The sequence below is a fragment of the Oryzias latipes genome, chromosome 13, assembly GCF_053564925.1.
Source record: "Oryzias latipes strain Hd-rR chromosome 13, Olatipes_Hd-rR_3.1".
Taxonomy (NCBI): domain Eukaryota; kingdom Metazoa; phylum Chordata; class Actinopteri; order Beloniformes; family Adrianichthyidae; genus Oryzias; species Oryzias latipes.
Genome location: NC_136249.1, coordinates 30,424,247 through 30,442,429, shown reverse-complemented (window position 1 = coordinate 30,442,429; position 18,183 = coordinate 30,424,247). Strand labels below are relative to the sequence as shown.

The window sequence follows — 18,183 nt, the reverse complement described above, 5'->3', positions numbered from 1 at the left end:
CACAGTGTTCCCTTGTTCATCGCGGGGGATACATTCCATAAATAACCTGCAATAGGTGATATCCACGAAGAAGGATTACAGATCTTTTTAGGTTGTAAAACCCCACACTGCACATTTTTTAGTTCACACTTTTCTCAGACAGCCATGAACATTTTCCCACTTTTCTCTCTTGCTTAAACTCTCAAAGTTCCAAACCTTTGTAGAAAAATAAGTTCAGTATTATTGAATGAAACCAAAGATTTGATCGCGATAAAGATTTATGTAACTGGCCACGTCTCTGTACAGGAGACACAACTCAGACAGAATCAATCAAACTTTATTTATAAAGCACTGTCATATATAAGAAGATTTGAGTGACAAGATAAACAATCAGGACACAGAGCACAGTGCGCTGTTAAAAGAAAAAAAAAGCGTGCAAAGTTGCGCTGAAAGGGAACACTAATTGTAAAACTGTTTCATGACATGTTACACGTTAGCCCCATTATGCTATGTTTACATTGGCAACGCATGTTCAAGTGACCACTTCCAATGAAAAGTCTATCAAAAACCCACAATTTGGGCCTCCAAACTCTAGCATTCACATGTCGCTACGCAAGTTTCAACAGCTGTACGTACAAAATAATGCGCGTCACTTGAAGGCGTGTTAAAAGTTAAACCAGGCTTCTTTGACCAATGAGGGACTCAGATCTGGTAGTGACACAGGGGTAACGTCATTTTTCCTTCTCAAAAGTGCCAACTGTTTGAAAATTGATCATGAAAGAGGAATGAATAATTGCGGTTTGTGCCTGAACGGAATTATATGACACCACGTCTTTCTATCAGAATAGAGATGTGACAGAAAAAGCCTGGAGCAAGATTTGCAGGATTCGCACCGCGTCGACATTTAACACCAAAGCCTCTTCCATCTGTGAGTACGTGTGCTGGGTAGCAGCAGTTCAGTGCAAACACCACAGAGCGCCGTGTACCTCTCAATCCCTTCAACATCTGTAAACACAACCAGACTTAATTCATATATAAGGCGCTCCGGATTATGAGGCACACTGTCGTTTTTTGAGAAAATATTAAGACTACTAAGTGCCCCTTAGTGTGCAAATACTGTGCTTCTTTTAATACCTCAGCAATGGTGTGGGAGACTTAAAGCAAGAGATTTTGTTTTTTCTTTAATAATAACCTATAAACCATTGAGTGGATAAAAATAAACCTGCAACATTTCTTTATGTTTGCTTTTTAAAATAATTTTAAAACATCTTGCATTTTATGCCCGTTTTGGGCCGTAAAAAAAGAAATTAGATTCCCTCCGCGTGTCCTCAGTGACCCATTTCTTCCTCAAGTCAACCTTGCAGTGAGAAATGATTACTTGCATGCCAGTTTATCACTGTAGGGACTCTTAATCCACTTTCAAATGTGCACCACAGCAGTGAAACGGTTTGAGCCATGGGTGGCCACCCTGTCCAGCATAAAGAACTAAAAATATATGACACATTTGTAAAGAGTCTCACAACAAATGCCCTTTTTTTCCACAACACCAGATCCTTGCATAAATACTGTCACTAAAGAAATGTTGAGCATCTTTAGAGTTTGTTCACTCAGCTGGATACCTGGGAGTCTTTTCGTAGCGATTCAAAGCATTTTCTTTTGTTCTTTTTTTTTTACATTTCTGTCAGAAAAATGAGGCATGACTCGCAGAAATCGGTTGATCATTGACTTAAACCTGAATGTAGCTCATGTGACAGTTGGAGATCAATGTGGGAGAAAAGTTTTTACAAAATTTGTGGACTTTTTCTTTTTGTCTCCAAACACATTGAAGTTTAACATAAAAAGTTTGTTCCCAGCTGGGATGATACTTTTCTGCAACCAAAAGAGGATTCAAACACTGAGCCGTGAAACAGCTGATGAGAGCTGGGACTTTAGCTCCTTGTTTTTTGATGATGCCTTTTGCAACAAACTTTCAAACACTGCTTCGTACCACAGTCTTCTACCTTTTAAGGTCTAATTTTATTCCTGTTTATATTTAGAAAGTGGAGGAAAATTGTGCTTTTCGTTATTAAGATGACTCTAAAAGGCCGAAACTTTAAATAGTAGGAAAGTAGCTATTTTTTTAAATTTTTTTTCATAAAGAACCATTTAAAAACTGGGGTCCTTTAAGGGCACAACACAAAAAGTGCATCGGTCATTCCAATAATTCCAAGCATTTTCCGCCTTACCCCTCTGTATTTGGCATGGAATTAGGCAGATGTGGAGTAAATCAATTGCTTCTAATTGAACAAATTGTAGGAATTTCCATCTTTATAAGGTGGAATTGTCGTAAAGGTGACCATCTATGCTGACCAGAAGCAATTAAAAAACAATAGTGGAGCTTAAAATGTCAGACAGGGGGTAGGACTGGGTGAGGGGAGTTTCAAAGACTCTTTAACTCTTTAACTCCAGAGATGTCGCCGTTGACATCAAAATATAACACATTCTTTGACGTATCGCAACTCTGTGTCTGTTTACGTGATCTCCGTGAATCAGCGGGTTTTGAAGTGGAGAAAAGAGACTTTTCTTACACTTTGCAAGTGTATTGACATTAACTTGCAATACACCACCAATGTAAAGTGTTGCATAACAGTACAAAGCCACTTTTCTCCATGACAGAATCCGCTGATTTACGTTGATTGTGTAAACAATTCACCACTGTAAAGTGTTGCGTGTCAGCATAAGGATGCTTTTCTACTTGCTACACAATCAGGTGGGATTACATTAATTAACAGTTTATTACCATCAGTTGACAACTGAAGAGTTACGGTAGTTGAAAGTATTGTGGAAGATAGGATAAGAAGCATCCTAGAGGGTGTGTCTTGCAGGCGTTCCCGAAACAGGCAGTAAAATTAGTTTCTATGAGCCAGCTCAGAACCGGATAGATCTTGGTCAGCAGGACGATCTGAAAGTAGCCTGATGTCTGCTAGGCTACAGAGGTTTCTGATAGCAGATATCAGGGCTGCCAGTGAGCAAGCTGTGAGAACCACAGCAATAATGTCTCCTGCTGGGACGTGAAGTCATTCTGTCACGGTGTCATGAAGATAAGGAGCTGAATGCAAAAAAACAGAAGATGTTTTAGGCCTTAGTCACAACTGCCCATGCGGATGGATACAGGCTGTCTGCTGGCCAAAAACTGGGCAAACGTAATTGGGGCACGCAGGTGGCCAGTAGGAAATATGATGGCCGTAGACCACTCTGTGAGCCTGTGGGTGTGAATGTTCATGCACGTTTTTCTACAGGCATGCCGTAGGTGACAGGTTGTAGCAAGCACATGTGCAAGACACAAGGGTAAGTAATTGGGAGTTGCAGGTGTGTGGGCCGAATTTTTTATTTCTTTTATAATGTCCCCCAACCTTGGACACAGCACAAGGGCCCCGATAGTGCTGTTTAAGCGATAAGTGTGCGCTCTCTTCTTACAGCCTGACTGTTAAAAATGTGAAAATTAGACAATTAGGGTGAACTTACATATCACCTGCACACCCCATTTGTGCAGCAATTGCATAATTAGTAAGGAGCGTAGATTTTTCTAACGACTAGAGCGTGACGTAAGGCCAGCGTAAGACAGTTTCACCAAGCAACTTAAGCATCCTTTACAAAGTTTAAACAAGAAACGGAAACATTACGAGAGCAAATAAACCAGAATGACATAAAACCACGACTGCTTTGAAACATGGTTAGATGCAGAAAACATGGAGACCGTTGTTCTTAGTGTTAAGGTAATCAACAAAACACAAACGGCTGTGGTGATTAGAACCTGGTGTGAACATGACTCAAAACAAAATGACAAGAAGAAAGGAGTAAAAATAACTTACCCATTTTAGTTTTGGAACACTCCCCAATCCTGGTGACTGTAAGGATTTTAGAAGACACTATGAAGTTTTAGGGAATATTTACAAAGAATGTTGAATTCTGCTCTATTTTTACAGGAAGAAATCTGTGAAAAAAAAGATAGTCTTTTAATCAGTTCTCCTTAAGAAACTCTGCCTGCCAAATTTTGGACCAGCTGAAAGCTTTTCAGAGAAGTTGGAACAGCTCAACAATAAAGAATTGCAGTAGTTCAGACCGAATTAATAATTCGCTGGGCTTGGAAATATTCATATTTTTTACTTGCAGATGGCGATTCAGCTTGTTCATATGATTAAGAGTGTTAGACAAAGTGGGGAATCCACATGGGTCGCCAAGCTCGGAAGAGTTCCTCCTTTTATTTCTGAAGCCGCTGTACTCGGTTCAAAAGTTAGATGACATAAAAGAACAGCATGTGCCCTCTTATTAGCCGTCTCATGGCAAAGGAAAGAAGCTAATCACTGGGGAGGTCATCATCAAGAGCAGCCACTAGGTTTTTTTTTTTTTTTTTTTTTAATTATCTGTGATGATGAGCTGAGTGTAAATGCAAATCAAGACCAAAAATAAATAAGGAAGAAATAAATACAACATTTTTTGTTTACTTATGGCCACACTTGCCTGGATTCCCTGGGAAATCTGGCCTCAAATTTGCTTTACATTAACAAACATAAGTTTTTCATATGCTTTGGTAGCAACAGTCTTCTGAGATGCAATCCTTAGGGTTAGACCTCACTTGGCTGCAACTACTAGTGAAAAATTGCCAACAGAAAAAGATCATCAACCGAACTCCGATCATCTTTTGATCTATTGAAAAAGTCTTCCCAGTGGTCTTTTAACTATGATTATGTTGTTTTTTAGGCAAAATTATCTGTTTATCTGTGTTTATAAACATTTTCTGCACATTAGATGACTAATGTTATTAAACTATGTTAGTATTGGTGCAAAGCTGACAAGCTTCAAGCTGGAATTTTTTGAAAATAAAGCAAAGCATCTAAAGAGCATATATTTTTCAATAGTTATTGAGATGAATGAGGGTTTTTCTAATCTAGAAGAAACTCAGCTGAGCTTAGAAAACTCTCAACAGTTTTTCAACAATATATTACAAATTGCCATTCCAAGAAAACCAAATGGGAATTAAAGTATTTCTGAAAGATTGCCAATTACTTCTAGTTTTGCAAAACAAATAACACAACAAATGGGGATGTAAAGCATTGATACTGTTTTAAACCACTGCCAGCCATACAGGATAGATTCATATTCATCTCATATTTCTGAGATATTTAATTGATTAGACGACTCAATGTTGTACATTATATTTATGCACTTGGGATTTTTGTATGTATGTTAAATAAAGACAATTGTCATAAAATATGAGCTGCAAAGTGTTGTAGTGCCTAACTCTCACCTCACAGTGAGAGGGCCCTAGTTCAAATCTCAGCTGAGTATTTTCAGTCTGGAGTCTTGCAAGTTTTCCTCAAGCATGTCTGCATTGCTTTCCGAGAACTGCTCATTTATAGGTTCAGTGTTGTCCGTGACTCTGAAAGGGATTCGGTGGGTTCTGTTGATGGATAGATGGATGGACATGAAATACTGAGTCTACACAACAGGCTGTAGCACATCCATACCCAAAGAACTTTCAGAATTAAAGTGGTTCATTCGGAAGTTATATTTAAAAACAGAAATGTGGTCCATAAATCGGTTGCAGCAGATAATTTGAGAACAAAAACTTATAGTTTTTGTTTAGAACAAATAAAAAAATAAATAAAAAATAGTTGCCGATTAAACATGAATGAATAGTAATAAAGGCATAAATTGATAGATGAGCTAAGTCAAAAAAGCTAGTTGCAACCCTAATTTTAACATGTAGATTCCATGTTGAATTGAATTGATTTTTATTTTAGACAAGTGAAAACAAGTGTAAAATAACAAACTAAGACAAAAACAAGACAAAAATTATATAAAACAAGAAAATTATATAAAAAAAGACAAGACAAAATTATATAAACACAAGTCCAAAGGGAGTGAGAAGAAGAAAAATCTTATAAACTCTCACCCCCTTTCCTTAAGTCCTTACTTTCCCAATTAAACCCAGTAGACCCACCATCAAAGTCCAGTGCCCTACCCAAGTGTATATTTGGTTACAGCTGCACATATAATTCTCATTTCCAAAAAACATGCAAATGAATAACAAAACGTATTCTCAAAGTATGCAGATTTACAAATGCTGATGTTCTGTATTTAATATAATATATATTAGCACTTTATATAGTCAAAATAGGTGTGTTTTTCTTTTTATTTTAGGGGTGTATGTAGACTGGGCACATTTGGTGCACTCAAAGTGAACCAGAGTTTGTTTCCCCCGATAATCCGGAACAAAGTTTCAGTCTCACTGCACCCAAGCAGACGCTGTTCCAAGAACCGCTCTTTGACCCATCTTTCGAGGTGATTTCGGATCTTTTCCAATCACACTGAGCTCCGGTTTGTTCTGAGGTTTTGTACGTCTGAACAGTCTCTGTGCTCAGAGCAGAAATACTGAACCAAGCGCAAAGTTCAGGACCTGATCCAGACCAAAATAAGTGGACTCAGTCCAGACCAATGGCCTTTTCCAGTCTGAATACACCCTGAAATTACCACCACAAAAAGAGTCTGTGTATTGTAGTAAGCTTTTACTTTAACAGCTAAATGAGCAGTTAGTGTTGAGAGTGTTTTAAATCTTGTTTAAATGAAAACAGTGCAGCTTTAAAAAAGCAAACAGTCCCAACCTGCTGTATAATAAGCTGCTTCCTTGTCATCACTCCGCTCTTCTCTCAAACAGACTCCAACTGTCACATCACAGCTGTCAGTGGATGAATTTACATGTGTGACAGGATCATACAGGAGCCATTCTCTGCTTGGTTCATGCATTTACAATGGACCATGTAAAAACACAAGATTTCTTTTGTATTCTTCTTAGGATCTTTTTCCTGTTTTTTTCCCCTTTTGCTAACTGTCTTGGTGAATTGGGGGTTTAGTTAAATTAAAAGAATGAAAACAGAGCAGCCTGACACCAGCTGCCTCATGTCTTTCTTATTATTAGCTGCTAATGATGTTGTGAGCTACAGTCTGCAGTGCATTCACACCACCAAGAGGCAAAGTCAATTGGAAAGCCATTGTTCATTGTTAGTGTTTAGTTAATGTATATTAAACATAGGAATCTCTGCTGTTTTGGTCTCATTCTTAAATGAAGATGCTATTCAATTGTACTGCAGCGGCGAGGAAAAGAGAGGATAGAAATCAATGGTTTTGTTTGTTTTCCTCCCTGAAACAGCTTTCCTCTGTGGCATTTTTACTTTTCATTGGAAACATAAAGTAAAAGAAAAAAAAATTTAACTTCTACTCTGATCATCTTTTGATCTATTTCCAAAGTGTTCCCTGTGATTTCACTTAATTATAATTTTTGCAAGTTTTAGCCAAAATTAAAACACTTGTGTCGTTTTCTAGGACATAGTTTCTGCAGAGCTGCAGTATTAGAAATTTGCCGCTGTATTGAGGACGGGACTGTCAGCTTAGTTTCCGTCACCTTTAATTGTGAGCTCTCTGTTTACATGATTACAGCCCCGTTGCCGGTGCAACTAAAATGGTGAGCAAAATTTGAGCTATCCAGCTGTTCAGTTTTGAGTCAGATTCCAGCTCAGGGGAGGAAAACGAAGATGTAGATCGTTCTAATCATCTACAAGTGGATGAATTGGAATAAAGCAGAGCATGGAGCTTGTAGTTATTTATGTAAGTTATTTGTCCCACACAATTTTTTTTTGTCTGCTACTGATTCACGTTTGAATAAAGATATAGTTTATTTTTTTGGAGTGAAAGTCACTGTTTTTGGCTCAGTTTGGCTGGTGGTGCGACTTATACTCAGGTGCGACCTACATGTAATATAAAAAAAAAAAAACATCCACTATAGGGCACTGTAGGTGTGTGTATCAGTATTTTCTACTGACAGGAATGCAGAAGAAGAAGCACTGCTCAGTCATAGCTGGGCTTGGCAGAGTTGATCCAAAGCGACTCAGAGGATGAAGAATTCAACAGATTTAGTGATTTGAAGTTATATAGAGTTTACTTGACTTGTTAAGATGTTCTTGATGCTATGATTATCTCAATAGTTGTTCACTTGTTACGTGAATATTTTATTTTTCTCCTATGTTTTATAAAGCTTAATGAAGCGTACACATATTCAGTCTAGTATCTATTTTGTTGCTATATTTGCCTTTTAAAAATGAAATGTCCATTCTTGGTCATGTATTCTTAAATAATTTCCCCCTAAAAGTGCAACCTATATATTAATTTCCCTTGTTATTATTCTTTTCTTTGGAACGTGGCACTAAAACGTAATCTGTAGTCTAAAAAAGACAAAAAATCAGAACTGCAATTTTCATTTTCTTTATTTATGTCCTTTCGCGTGAGAAAATCCCTTAAGCACTTGTTTAAAACACCAAAAACACCATTGTCATCGCAGTGGGTTTTAAAAAACGTCAACGGAGAGGAAGTGGTTTACTCCCCTGTCAACCAAATTTCCATACTTTATGAATCAACTACCGAGCTGTCACCGATTGCTATCATTTGCTTTAAAAACTCTCAATAATTTTAATTTCAGACATGCTTTTATACCCCGCTGTCCCTCAAAACATGTTATATCCTAATTACCCTCTCTCCGTTTTTAGACAGCCGTATTTCTGCAGCTGTGACAAGTCCCCTGGGATACATAATTATTTCTCAGTTTTCTTCAGTTCACTTTATCAATCTTCCCACCCTCTTTTTTTTTCTTTTTTTTCAGAACTTTGATAAGACTGTTGCTGGGCGGATGCTTCTAGTCTTTTGCGGTTCAGTTTGAGTTTGGTGAATGTCGACGTTTCCATCACACATATTTTATGAAGACATGAACGTAGCTGGTGTTAGAGGAGACGATGCAGTAGACGGCGTTAGATGGAGGAAACTGATTCGCTGTGGTGACCCCTGAAGGGAAAAGCCAAAAGATGATGTGATATAACAACTGAGTACAGACTTTTCATATTGGAGATAATCAACTCCTCTAACGGTGTCACTCAAAACTTTTTCTAAAAAAGTAAGTGGTGGGAAAACATACTGACCGTAATGCCAAGTGATAGCATGAAATGTGCTTGGGAGAGAAGGATTTTATGATATGAGCATTTACCCTGGTTTCCACTCAATCTGGAACTTTGATGATGTACTCTGCAGTGTACCTTTTACTTCCTGGAACCACACAGTTTCCCATAAAAGCAAAGATAAGTGTCTTTCATGAACCGTACATAAAATGGTTCGCATGGAGCAAATACTGCTGTCAGATTGTAAAGAAGAACAAAGAAAAAACTAAATACACGCTATGCTGAATAGTGTCTTTTGACAGAGTAAACAGGGTTTCTGCTTGTAGGTTTGGCTTCCTGTTCAAATCCCAGCTGGGTTCTTTCAGTGTGGAACTGGTCCCGCTGTGACTGTTTGTGTTTTGGTTAATTGGGTTTCCTCCTTGGGTCCAGAAACATGCCTGTTAGGTTAACTGGTGATGCTGGATTGAGCAGGAGGGTTATTGTGCATGGCTGTCTGGTTTTGGACTGTTCTGAGTCTAGCCTGCCTGCCACACGTCTGATGTCAGCTGGGATAGGATCCAGTATTCTTCAGTGCTGAAAGAGATTTAAAAAAAAGTTTTGCTCTTTAAGGAGAACTTTAATCCTTTCTGACACTTGCTTTGGGGTTCAGCTAAGGATTGTGATGTTGATGCTAATTCAAAGGTTTTTATTTGGGGTTTCATACAACTTTCCAGGGTTGTTTTTTTCAACCTGTTTTTTTACATTTTATGTGTCTGAGCTTTTGTTTGTTTGTGCTGTCTATACATTTAGAAAACTTAATGTTTTATCTGAATTTTGTCATTTTATTGAAAGCAGTTTCTTTTTTTTTCCTGTTTTCTGGTTTTCAAGTCCCAGATGGTGGCAGATCTCTCCCTGTGCAGGTCCCCAGCCCGGATAAAATATATAAAAACTCTCTGCCAAATCACTTGTGCGAATCACTGAAAGCTGATTCACTGTGGTTACTCCCTGAAGGGATGTGCCGAAAGGTGAACATCATCACTAAATGAAAAGGTGGTTTATACTCAGAGAGAACCTTCCCACACAATAGGGCTACATTAGATTCTGACTTTCCCTGACTTACTTTTTTCTAATAATCTTGATCAGGATATTCCAGACTGATCTAATGAGCTCATCTGATTCAGGTATCTAGGTGGAAAACAAATATAATAGTTGATCTGGAAGGATCATGATCGGGCAGGTCCACCCGTCAATATCACATTGAGACGATCAAATGTTAAGGCAAGCTTGTATTTATCTTTTTTTTTTTACTCAAATTTTACCCCACAGAGACTTATAGGTTTGGCTGAATGTTTCTTAAAGACCCACTCTGATGGAAGTTGTGTTTTTGGTGTTTTTAATGTGCTCTTGTTGCATTGATGGAGGACATATATTAAGCTCAAAATTGCACGTCTGAGTATTTCTTTATTCAAACTGTGGTGAATCAGGAGCAGGTGAAAAAAATGGGGTTTGAAAAAGATCTTATTTATGACGTAGAAAAGACGCTGGGCGTGGCCACATGTTCCCTGCTCTGCTCCATTCCGATGCATCCACTTACAGACTAACAGATCCATGAACGTCTTTTTTTTCCTCGTCTGAGCTGACATCTGGCTCTAAACTGGTCGTCTGGATAGCTCTGATATTGCCCATCATTTTTGTTCCACCGTAATGTTAGGTTGAGGTTGTGAGCGGCTGTAAGCTAGCAGGGGAATGGGTAAACATTAAGTTCTCACAAACTGGGAGAGGAAAGGGAGTGGGTTTAGTTTCACGGTTCTGCCTACAACTCAGAAGTATTTGTCTTATGAACTCCTGCCGCAGAAACTACATTCTAGAAAACGACAGGTTTTTAGATTTTGGCTAAAAATGGCTCAATCATGGTTAAAAGACCACTGGGAACGGTCAAAAAAGTGGGTTTTTAAATTTGAATCAATCCTACTCACATTTACCAAAATAATGTTTTGAATAGTACCTTTAGGGTTTATTGTCATCAAATGTTACAGGTTTTTGCACAGATTACATCAAATTCATACCATCTAATTTGCTGCTTTTTTGTGACTGTAGACAAAATGACAGAGAAAATAACACAGGTCATTTTGTCATTTATTTTCCAGACTTTGCCAGAGCTGTTGCAGCACGGCCCATTTCTTATGCAGCCGTGTTACGGATGAAGCAGGACAGCTCTTTGTCTGTGCTCACGCCGCGCAGCAGACTTCCACACAGCCACAGCGGTGGTCTGGGGAATCCTGGCTGGCCTGCTATTTCCATTCTACCTCCGTCTGCTCTGACTTTGCTCAGTTCTCAGGAGGACCACAGGAGTGAAGGTGAAATCAATGCTTAAGCCAAGCCCATCCTTTGATTGTACAACAGTGCCAAAAAAAATCAGTCACCCAAACTGCTTTTTAATGGGTCGATTTTTGCCGAAGGGTTTTCTTGAACCAATTTTTTTGGCTAAAAAAATAATGAACCCCTGACATTATTTACACATATTATTTATGTGTTTATTTACCAGATATTTAAGTAGAGGGGAATAACTATCAGCCGCCTGACGGAAAACCTTTTTTTTTTACAAATCCTTGTGTTTTATTCTTCTCATTGGACTAGTTTCCTGCCGCTCTGAACTGGACTGAAACCTGAGTTTTAACACAGAATTTTGTGCAAATGCGTCACCTGAGCTGAGATGGAGTTAGCCTCACCTGCTGAATTGAACCAAACCAAATGGGCAAAGACTTCAGAGCCCGTCTGAGCTCCTCCAGACATGATTGGTGTGACTGACTGCACTCTTTATTTCTCAGCACTCTGCCAACACACCTCCACTTCTGTTCTCACGTTTTTTATTTTTTTATTTTTTTTTCTGCAGGCTTCCTGTCTGTTTAGATCTGCTCTAGAAATGAATCTTACCCACCTATTATCACTGTGCAAGGTCTGCAGTGACTGGGGTCGAGCCCTTTGTGAAATTGAAGTGGGATCACGCCAATATCCAGCTCTCTTTGGCTGCCTGTCAGTATAGAGGTTATAAATATAATGAAATTCATTTGAAAAAGAAAATATTTGATACCTCACATGTAAAATGGAAACAACAACTTCTGTTGTGGTTCAAGAAATGAATTTTAGTGATTATAAGGACACATCTGGACTGTAATATTTGATGGATGACATCATATTCCTTGCATCTGGGGAGCTTAATTAATATAAATTGATAGGCATTTGCTAATTTGAAAATAAGTATCAGCACATTATGCATTTATCCACATTAAATCCGCATTATTACCTTTATTTCTTCATTTTATTGCCATTTTTAATTCACACAGCCTCATTTTTGCCTCATTTTAGCTTCTTTTTCAGCCTTTTGGGGATTTTTCTTTGCTTTCTGGTGTCATTATCCCCGTGTAGCTTTAATACGACACACATCTCTGTAAACCAGGCAAAGGTGATGCTTCTGCATTGTCAGAATGACAAGCCCATTACAGCACTGCACATGACTGATGTTCAGAGGATGACAAAAAAAAAATAGGTATGGCTGCTTTGGTCCTGTGACTGACTGATGGCCATGTGCACACACTTGTAGTACAACTTGTACTCGTGTGTGTGTGATTGTGGTTTCTGTTGCAGAGTTACACACATCACTACAAACAAATTTAGAGCTGTAACCTTTTTTTTCTAGCTATTTTTAAAAGACAACAGAATGTGAAAAAATTCATTTCAGTAGGTCAGTAGGTCAAATGCAACATTAGACACTTTTAGATCCATTAGACTCAATTTAGTTTTGCCAAAAGCCTCAAGCTGAACTTTGTTCTTTAAAACTCTGTAAAACATTTATTAAGATCTGATTTGATGAAGGTTGTTTTGTGTTGTTTGAGCTTTTATGCCCAGACTATATTCAGGTTGATGTGCAGAGGTGTATACCCATTGTTGATCATAGTAGTAATAGGTTTAGGGGCTGTCATCTGGACTAGTTTTTAAAGTTAGAAGACGTTTTACCTCTTGTCCAAAAACTTTGTCAATTCTGCATTAGCTGGTTAAAGAGCTGGTAGATATGTGCTCATGGGGGAGGAGTCAGACCTGAAACTGGAAGAAGGAACAAGATCCAAAAGGGAACAGTATTTCAATTCCTTATATCTCAGGTCTGTCTGGAAAACTAAAACGGATTTTCAGACAACATATTATCCCAGTTTATCTCAAACAGTTAATACTCTCAGACAAAAACTGGTTCATCCAAAGGACAAAACTCCTAGCTACAAACAGAGTAATGTTGTGTACTCTATCCACTGCAAAGAGAACTGCAATGAACAGTATATAGGAAAGACAAAACATCCTCTACACATACGGCTTTACCAACATCGCAGAGCCAACCCAAGTGGACCTGAGTCTGCAGTGCACCTCCACCTGAAGGCCACAAACCACTCGTTCAAGGATAGTGAAGTTAGAATTCTAGCCAGAGAGAAAGGATGGTTCGAGCGAGGAGTGAAAGAAGCCATCTTTGTCAAGAAGGATAAACCTTCTCTCAATAAGAATGGTTGTCTCAGGTTTATTCTTCCATCCATCTACGGCAGTGTTCTGAAACCCAAACAAACCGAACCAGTTCCACCTGGGTCGTTAACAGCTGAAAGAGATGACCAGTTTGGGGAGGGAGTCACTGGCTCCCCAACCCCCAGCTGAGGACAAAGGACTTTCAGGATGATCCAAAACCATGTAGGCTAAGTTGACAACACCATCCAGTTTCAGGTCTGACTCCTCCTCCATGAGCACATATATACCAGCTCTTTTACCAGCTAATTCTGAATTGACAAAGCCTATTGGATAAGAGGTGAAACATCTTCTAACTTTAAAAACTAGTCCAGATGACAGCCCCTAAACCTATTACTACAATCATGGAATCAACTTGGATGAATGAGTCTTCATCGACATACCCATTGTTGAGTATTCAACAACTAGAAGAGCCTTGTACTGTAGCTCTAGCCATAAAGATAAAATAAAAAAAATTAAGTGTTTCTAAAATTAGCTGGTCAGGTGTGGGTGAAGCTAATTTTTCATTATGAAGCAAAGCAATAATTTTATAGATGTCTTAAAAAGAATTAGAAAAAAAAAGTCATTGATTCTAAAAAAGGGATTGTTTTTTGTGAATATGGTTCAAATGAACAAAAATTGATTTGTGTGGTTTTACAAAGTGATTTTAATTCTATATATCAAATGATATATGATGTAAGGAATCACATAAATGTAAATAAGAAAGGTACATTTGTCTCATCAGGCGGAGCAGCAACCTAACGCTGATCATTTTTCAATTGGATTTTACTTGAAATGCATCTTAATTTCCCTGCAGAAAACTAAGTTGATGAAATTACATGCGCCCTGAAAAGCCACGATACTTATAGAGACATTAGATCCTCTAAGCAGGTAGAAGAGAACGGATGAGGTCGTTTAAATTGTTGTTGCTTGTTGAGCAAATCAAACACAAGTTGAAATTGTGTCTGCGTAATCATCCATTGTGCAAAAGCCAAGATACTTGTAGAAAACTGAAGTTTCAACTAAATTCATTTTTTAGGCAGAAGCTATATATTTAGCCTTTGTCACACGCGCCACTACAGGGGTTTGACCCGTACTGGTGCTGGAGGTTTTTTGGGTTGTTCGGGCCCGTAGAGGGTTGTACTATTGTTGTGCGTATCGGTAGTGTATCATTAAGTATTGTTAAGGATAATGTAAGTTGCTCGCACTGATGACTTATGGTTGATGCTGTTGTACAGTGCCCTCACGTGGCACTTTAGTCTTTAGTAAGGCACGTATTGGCTCCTAACTGACTGTGCGCAAATGCTGCGTGCACGGGGTGATGCATACGTGCCTGGAATAAGCCCTCAGTATGTCCACACAAACTCCCCTCTGATTGTCCAATTCTAACAGTCAGGCTGCATGTAAAGAGCGCACACTTATCACTTGAGCAGCACTAACAGGTTCCTAGCATCGTGAGCAGGGGTTGAAAAAAAAATCTGACCTTCCATCTTATCACCTTCATCCTTACTTACATGTTGTTTAGGTGTTTAGGCCCAAAAATGGGGACAAACATTTTCTCCCTACAGGTTCGCCAAGTAGTTTGTGACCTTAAAGTTGTCCATTCTATGCCCACAAATAACCTGGGCAGTTGTGACTAAAGCTACGTTCCTACTGCCCTCGGCAACACACGTTGAAAGTTAAACCAGGTCAAACTTTGACGTATGGTTAGGGTTAGGGACCGTTGGAAAATTGATCATGGAGGACAAAATTAATAATTGTGGTTTGTACCCGGCCGCAATTACGTCAGTCATAGAGCTGTGAAAGAAAAAGCCTGCAGCAAGATTCATGAGATTTGCACCGCGTCAACATTTCGCACCTAACCTCTTCCAATGGTAGGTGGCGAACATGTGCTAGTAAACAGTAGAAAAAGAAAAAGAAGAAGAAGGCCCTCTCTCCCTCCCTTCTTGTCCGGCAATAAAAATGCTTGTTTAGCTCATTCTGGAAAGCGTGTCACATCTACGTTGTTTCCGTAGTTTTCAGCGTTTACTAAACATGTGACTCTGCTGCTTTTCCACAGTTTTAGATATTTACTAAATAGGGAGCCGGTTTAGCTCGTGCTGGTTTGCGGCGCCTTCCATCCGTGAAACCAGGGTTCGACTCCGGGCTGCTCCCTGTTCCCTTCTCTACCCCTGTGCCGGTTCCAAGCCCGGTTTGAGAAGGTTGCGTCAGGAAGGGCATCCGGCGTAAAACATTGCCAAGTTTACCATGCGACTTGTTCGCTGTGGCAACCCCTGATGGGAGAAGCCGAAAGAGGAAGAGATATTTACTAAATGTTTAAAGTGCATAAGCACTTGTCTGAGTTTTCAGTGCATTCCTTGTTTTTCATTTTATAATCATTTAAATGCATATTAAGCCATTATTTGGCTGTTTTCTAACCCTAACTCAACCTTTCAGCTCCTTCATTTCTTGTTTAACATGCCTTGGCTCTTGCAGTTGCTGTGCTTTCTGGGTTGTCTGGGTGTTTAACATTAAAGTCTATTTCTTAAGGGAGCATTAATTCTATCGTGCACACATACATCTCATTTCATACTGCCACTTCATGATAATGAACCCTATTTCTGCATGGTGGAGGGTCGTTGTTTGTGCTTGGAGATGACACATCAGCCTTTACAGTGATGCAAGTTTAATGCCAGAATTTTTCATGCATGGTAGCACGGGATGTGGCAGTAGAACACAGGGGTTGATTTGCTTGTTTGTTTGGTGCAGACAAAGCCTAAATCCATATGATGTGGTTTACTGAAGGCACAATTGGAATTGGAAATATATTCATAATACATAACAAGTGATGCTAAAGCGTTTGTTACAGTTAAAGCTTCAACAAGTCAATGGTTTATGATAGAAGAAATTTGTAAACACATTTTTTCTTCAATGTGTTATAAAAATGATGCAATTGGAGCTTCAATGAATTATTTAATAGATTCTTTCAAATTATCATAATAGTGAATTACTAATGCTGCAGTCACATGTACAACAGCCACCGCGCAATGGAGAGAATCTCCAAGATTAGCTGCTGCGTGGTCATGAATGCAAACGGCGGCCGTCAGTCAGGCGGGGATGATACCATTACAAAATCGGGCGTCAGCTGGGCAGCTGGATTACCGGCCAGCAGCAGCTCTGATTGGACAATGTGTAAATATTTCCTGGTTGCGGCCGTCCATATCAAGTGCCGCCGCTGCCCAGTTACCTGGGGGTATATATGAAGCAGGCCATTCTGAACCACTGGTCATTTGCAACTCAGTTTTTAATTATTTTTTTTACTTGTTCTGTCCAACAACTGAGCAAACAGATTAGCGCTGAGGGCCTTTTGTGTTGGACAAGTTTTACTATTACAATAAGGGGTTATGAATCTCAGGTTTTGAGCACACTGTATAATTTTGTCAGTTTACAAATGTACACATTTTTAGATAACATGAAAGCACAATGTTCTGTCTTCTTTCTATACTTCTCAGCATCAACTGCAATTTCCGCAAGATGCCGGTCTCGTAATTGCCTTCCTGCCACCCTGGACCATGCGACCTCTAAACATGTCTGGGACTGATGACTGATGACAAAAAAATGTCTGGTCAACATTAAATTTGACATTTTTTCCTAAAAACGTGGCAGCAAACCCTGCAGCATACAAAAATGCGGCTGCCGCATCCCGATAACAAATGCTAATGCTCCAAGGTTTTAGGCCATCCTTGCGCCAAATTTGCTGAAAAAATTGTATTTAGGTCGCTGCATGGTGGCATTTTGGGATATGTGATCGTAGCCTAAAATAAGTGTTTCATCAAAACAAAAAAAACAGCTGGCAAAAAATTATTGTATCGAGTCACCCGGATTGAAATAGTCGTTTAAAAAAAAGAATGTTGATGTATCAGCAGAATTTACAATTCAAAAACTTTCAGTTTGTTTCTCCAATGTTTAAAACCTGAATTTATTTGAAATATTTTATTAACCCCCTCCAATAAAAATCTTTTTTTTGGTTTTTAACATGTTCTTGTGACATGTTCTTGATGATGGAGGAGAAATATGAAGACAATTTAGTGTAAAATGCATTTCTAAATATTTCTATATTCAGATGAATCATGAACAGACAAAAACTGTCATTTGAAAAGGAGCTTATTTGAGATGTAAACATCTCCTTGCTCTGAGCTTTCAGTAACTCAGAGGAGAATTGCAGTACAACAGAACATAGTTTCCGCTGCTCTGCAATCAAAAACGACACCATTTTTTTCATGTGGCTTTAAAAAACCTCATAATTCCAAAATAGTGTTTTCAAAGAGATTTGGAAAGTAAATTTAAATTAGAGAATGGACACCAGCATCACACTAATATCAACACTGCTCAATGAGAAGGGAAGCTGAGCCAAAGTGGGAAAGCAGCCAAAGAGATGTTGGATTTGCAGTCTGTGCACTGCACCTCCAGACCGAGCTGGTTTATTCATCCATATTCCATTCAGCTTCATTCTGTTCAGGGTCGCACAGAGGCTGGATACTATCCCAGGGTAAGAGGTGAGGCAGTCCTGCCAGACAGGTTGCCAGTTCATCAACAGGCTGCACAGAGACAGACCACTGTGCATGCTCACATTCACTCCTACGGTGGGCCAATTTAAAGCCACCAGTGCATGGATGTTTTTAGACTATGGAGGAAGCTGGAGTGCCTGGGGGCGACTTGGAGGATC

General features: G+C 39.0%; 1 protein-coding gene across 2 annotated transcripts in view; it reads left to right on the top strand.

Moving 5' to 3' along the window:
- The window catches only part of cntn5 (contactin 5), a 178,861-nt gene that overhangs the window by 61,311 nt on the left and 99,367 nt on the right, over positions 1-18,183 (top strand). The window contains exon 3 of one of the 2 annotated variants that reach the window (XM_023961649.2): positions 11,087-11,296. The exons of the other annotated variant lie outside the window; for it this stretch is intronic. Within the exon in view, the coding sequence (XP_023817417.1) occupies positions 11,087-11,296 (210 nt within the window). The remainder of the gene's footprint in view (positions 1-11,086; positions 11,297-18,183) is intronic. 2 annotated transcript variants of the gene reach the window in all.